The 5,212-nt window shown below is 57.8% G+C and overlaps 1 protein-coding gene across 1 annotated transcript; it reads left to right on the plus strand.

Annotated features, from left to right (window-relative positions):
• Nucleotides 1–54: 54 nt before the first annotated feature.
• Nucleotides 55–5,130, plus strand: LOC112467879. Its single transcript, XM_025036769.1, has one exon. It carries the CDS (start codon nt 55–57, stop codon nt 5,128–5,130), a length of 5,076 nt encoding a protein of 1,691 aa, XP_024892537.1.
• The last annotated feature ends 82 nt before the right edge of the window (nt 5,131–5,212 follow it).

The raw sequence follows: 5,212 nt of genomic DNA on the forward strand, positions 1-5,212 counted from the left end.
ATCCTCACCATGACGAAGGGGGCTCGATCGCGGCGCGAGCTATGCATTCGCCGCATGAGGGAAATTCATCAATACTCGGTGCTCGCATCGGAAAACCCGACTCAGAAGGCGGAATTTATGGCGCGCTACCCGACGGTCGCGAAAGTGGTAGAGGATTTCGAGGGAAATCACCTAAAGATTATCCAAGACGTCGGGGACGACGAGTTCGAGACGGAGGATAAGATTCGCGACGAGTTCGACCGATTGCGCTTCGCTGTCGTGGGGCGATACGAGAAATTGGCTCGAGCCGCACGGAAGGCCGATCCGCCGGCTCCATCGTCCGCGTCTCGCTCGGCCATTCGCCTGCCGAAGCTCGCGCTCCCTCAATTCAGCGGAGATCTCGCGCTGTGGCCGACCTTTATCGCGCTCTTCGACGCGGCGGTTCACAATAACCTCGACGTTACCGTCATCGAGAAGTTTCAGCATTTACTGACTTCGCTCTCTGGCGAGGCTCTCGGTGTCGTAAAACACCTGCCGTTGACAGTGGAAAATTATCCCATCGCGTATGACGCCTTACAGGCGCGCTATTCGGACAAGCGCGAGTTAGCTAAGCAGTATTGGCGTGCAGTCGTACACGCTAAGCCTTTGGTCGGGGATACTCCCGCCTCTCTCCGTGCGTTATTGGACGGGTTCACCGAGAACACGCGCGCTCTTGGAATGTTAGGCTATCCGGTCAAGGCGTGGGATTTTATGCTGTATAATCACTTGCTGGAAAAACTCACCCCTACGTTACGGGAGAAGTTTGAAGCGAGCCACATGTCGGTGGACTCGCCGAGTTTCGATCAGCTGGTACAATACCTATCGAGTTACTGCTCGGTTCTCGCGTCAGTGGCGGGTCCTTCGGCGCAATCGGGCAAATCGAAGCCGTCGACTCCCGCGAAGAAGGGCGCAGCGACTACCTCGCTCGTCACCCGGAACGCCGCGTGCGTAAAATGCGGAGAGCAGCATTTATTAGCAAAATGCGCCGGTTTTCTTCAACTCTCGGCAAGGGAGAGGCACGACCTCGCGCGTGACAAGGGATTATGCTTGAACTGCCTGCGCTCGGGTCATAACCTCAAAACCTGCCCCAGCTCGTGGACCTGTCGGTCCTGTAAATCGAAACACCACTCGCTCCTGCACTTCGAGCAGGCTAACACGGTTTCTCCCGCAACCGTTCCCTCGATAGCTTCGGGCGCCAGCGAGTCCGCGCCCTCAACCATCGTCGAAAACAAGCCCATCGTTTCGATGGCCAGCGTTTCTAACAGTGTGGTGCTCCTTTCGACCGTGCGGGCCGAGGCCCTTGACGTTAGGGGCAACGCATTTCCAGTACGCATGTTGCTGGATAGCGCCAGCCAGGCAAACTTTATTACAGAAAGCTGCCTTCGAAGGGGCGGTTTCGCGCGGACTAGACATAGCGTCGCCGTTTTGGGCGTCAACGAGACGAAGGCTGCCACCACTCGGGGCCTCACTTCACTCGTGATTCGCGTAAAGAATCGGGATGATCTTCGTTTCCCGATCGAAGCCACGGTGCTCCCTCGCATAACTTCGCCGTTGCCTAACCATCGAGTTGACTCTAAGGATTGGAGTCACTTAACGGGACTGCCGCTCGCGGATCCGGAATATCATCTGCCGGGCTCTATCGATATATTGCTGGGCGCGGATTCCTTTGTATCCGTGCTACGTGACGGTCGCCGCACCGGGAGAGCCGGGGAACCGGACGCCTTCAATACCGCGTTCGGCTGGGTACTGATGGGCGCGGTCTCTCCGGCGTTACAAGTGCAGCCACTGCACACCTTTGCCACCACGCTCGAGTCAATTGATGCCGCGGTGGAGCAATTTTGGAGACTGGAGGACGTGCCGGAACACCCTCCTCGATCCGAGGAGGATCAGCGATGTATAGAGTTCTTCGAAAGAACTACTTACCGTGACCATTCGGGTCGTTTTGTCGTTTCGTACCCGTTCGCGTCGGGCCTTCCCACGTTCGTGGATTCGCGGCCGATAGCCGTAAATAGATTGCGCGCACTCGAGCGCCGTTTCAAGTCCAATCCGGACTTTCGACAGAGCTATAACGCCTTTATGCAGGATTATCTGGATAGCGGTCATATGACCATCGCGAGTGAGGCCGCTCCTCCGGACGGCCGGGTTTACTATTTGCCGCACCACGGGGTGCACAAACTTGACAGTACGACCACCAAGCTTCGCGTCGTCTTCGATGCCTCAGCGAAAGGCCCGAACGGGTTATCTCTCAACGATACGATTCTAAGCGGACCGAAGCTACAGCCCGACATAGTCGCGGTTCTCCTCCTCTTTCGCGCGAAACCCGTGGCTCTCACCGCCGACGTAAAACAAATGTTTCGGCAGATCTGGATCACGCCGGAGCATCGCGATTACCAACGCATCGTCTGGCGTTTTTCGGAGTCGGACCCCATACTCGATTACTTGCTTAACACGGTCACTTTCGGGAATACGGCCTCGCCGTTCCTGGCCATTTACTGTCTGCTTCAATTAGCGCGGGAGAATCGCGAACGATACCCCCTAGTTTACACCACCTTGCTCGAATCGTTGTACGTCGACGACGTCGTGGCTAGCGTCCGCTCCGTCGGTCAGGCCGTCGCGCTGCGAGATCAGCTCCTCGAATTGTTCCGAGGCGCCGGTTTCGAACTGCGAAAATGGGCGAGCAGCCACTCCGAAGCGTTGGAGGGGCTCGACCCATCAATCTGTAGCGACGCGATGCTTTCGTTTGAGTCAGCCGATGACCAGGTCCTCAAGGTCCTGGGACTCCGGTGGCATTCTCAGTCGGACACCTTTGGCTTTCAAATCAACCCGCTGAATCGGAACTGCACGAAACGCACCATTTTGTCGGAGGTGGCCCGCGTGTTCGACCCCTTGGGTTTTTTGACCCCGTTAACGTTCACCGCGAAGTGCCTGATCCAGAGGTTATGGACGCTAAAGCTCGAGTGGGATGACGAACCCCCGTTGGAGGTCCGCCGCCAATGGGAGCGTTACCAATCGGAGTTCGACGCGTTGACCGCGCTCCGTATCCCGCGCACGTTCCCAGTGGGCGATAACATTCGATATGAGCTCCACGGTTTTTGTGACGCAAGTGAGCTGGGCTACGGGGCCGTAATCTACCTGCGTGTCGTCGCTCCATCGGAGAGCAAACGCTTGCTTCTTTGTGCCAAGTCAAAGGTGGCTCCCCTCCGCGCGGTCTCTTTACCCCGATTGGAGCTCTGTGCCGCGTTGCTCCTCGCCGATTTAACTGCGTACGTCCGTCAGGTGTTACGGGGTCACACCGTCATTGACACTGAGCGCGCTTGGTCCGATTCCACGGTCGCGCTTTGTTGGATCCGATCCTCTCCGCATCGATGGAAGACATTCGTACGCAACCGCGTCGCTCGTATACAGGAGAGGATTCCGATTGCGGCTTGGGGACACGTGCCCACGGATCAAAATCCGGCGGATCATTGCTCGCGCGGACTGTTTCCCCGCGACCTCGTGGCTAGCTCGATGTGGTGGGAGGGACCCGAGTGGTTGACGGACTTCGAGACTCACGTCGAACCGGTCCTCTCGGAGGAGTCGCTTCCCCGCGAGGAAGAGCGGATCACCTCGCTCGTGTCACTCGATCCGCCCGGTTCATTGCTCGCGTTATTGGATCGCTTCTCGTCGCTAGACAAAATCTGTAGAATAGTCGCATACGTTTCTCGATTCCTAAGTCGTTCCAGGGCCAGGCCGGCACCCGCGACCTTGGCCGTGGACCAACACGAATCGCATTCCGCATTGTTAACGTTAATCAAACTCGTCCAGCTGGATTCGTTTGAGGAGGAGATCGATCGTCTAGGGCACCGGAAAGGGCTGCCAAAACCGTTTCTCAAACTCGCTCCTTTTTTGGACCCAACGGGTCTTCTCAGGGTGGGCGGCAGGCTGATTCACTCGGGATTGGCCTACGAGACCAAGCACCCTATATTGTTGCCCAACAAACACCGGTTAACCGACCTCATAATCGAGCGGGAGCACCGTGCGAATCTGCACCCGGGTAGACGCACGCTCCAATATCTCCTCGCACAACAGTTCTGGATCCTCGGAGTCCATCGCGCAATTCGACGCGTGCTCTCTGCGTGTTATAAGTGCTTCCGAGCGAACCCTCGCCCGAGTCAACCGCTCATGGCGGAGCTACCGGTCGACCGCGTGAGCCAGGTCAAGCCCTTTTCGGTGAGCGGCGTCGACTTTGCGGGACCCTTCACGCTCGTCACTCGCCGAGCGCGAGGGGTCTCCTCGTTTAAGGCATATGTCTGCCTTTTTGTTTGTTTCGCGGTTAAGGCCGTCCACTTGGAGGCGGCGCTCTCGTTGACCACGGAATCCTTCCTCGCGGCGCTGCGCCGCTTCGTAGCCCGTCGCGGACGCTGCTCCTTGTTATATAGTGACTGCGGCACGAACTTTGTGGGCGCTTCTCGGGAGCTCGCAGCACACATGCGCGGCGCGGCGGAGCGGGAGAGGATCCGATGGTCCTTCAACCCTCCCTCTGCGCCCCATTTCGGGGGCCTCTGGGAGTCGGGCGTTAAATCTTTTAAAACTCACTTACGGCGGGTGGTGGGGGAGCAGATTCTGACGTTGGAGGAGTTCGCGACGGTCCTCGCTCAGATAGAATCCGTATTGAACTCGCGGCCGCTTTGTCCCGTGAGCACGGATCCTCTGGACCTAGAGGTCCTGTCTCCCGGTCACTTCCTCACAATGGAGCCCCTGGTGGCCATTCCCTCTCCTGACTTGACTCCTCTCCCCGTGAACCACTTAGGTCGATGGCAATTAATACAGCGAATTCACCAGGACTTCTGGAGACGCTGGCATCATGAGTATCTCTGTACTCTCCAGCAGCGTCCCAAATGGTGGACCTCCGCTAATCCGCTCGCCGTGGGCTCACTCGTACTCATTCGAGGGGAGAACGCGTCGCCTCTCCAATGGAAGCGCGGCCGCGTAGAGTCCCTTCACCCGGGTCGCGATGGCGTTCCGCGGGTCGCCACGGTCCGAGTGACGGGCGGTTCGATCGTGCGTCCCCTGGTGAAGCTGTGCCCCCTGCCGATGGGCACACTTCTCCAGGCGACCAACCCCGATCCGTAAAAAAAATGCATCTCGCTGCATTTTGGTGGGCGGGATGTTTGGTACTCGCGTGTAAATAGTTACTTGTAAATAGTTGTTAGTG

The sequence above is a fragment of the Temnothorax curvispinosus genome, unplaced genomic scaffold, assembly GCF_003070985.1.
Source record: "Temnothorax curvispinosus isolate PA1 unplaced genomic scaffold, ASM307098v1 QBEX01001706.1, whole genome shotgun sequence".
Lineage (NCBI taxonomy): Eukaryota > Metazoa > Arthropoda > Insecta > Hymenoptera > Formicidae > Temnothorax > Temnothorax curvispinosus.

Bases quoted from the DNA above. Each gene is read 5' to 3' on its own strand.
- LOC112467879 (XM_025036769.1), top strand. From the start codon at position 55: ATGAGGGAAATTCATCAATACTCGGTGCTCGCATCGGAAAACCCGACT.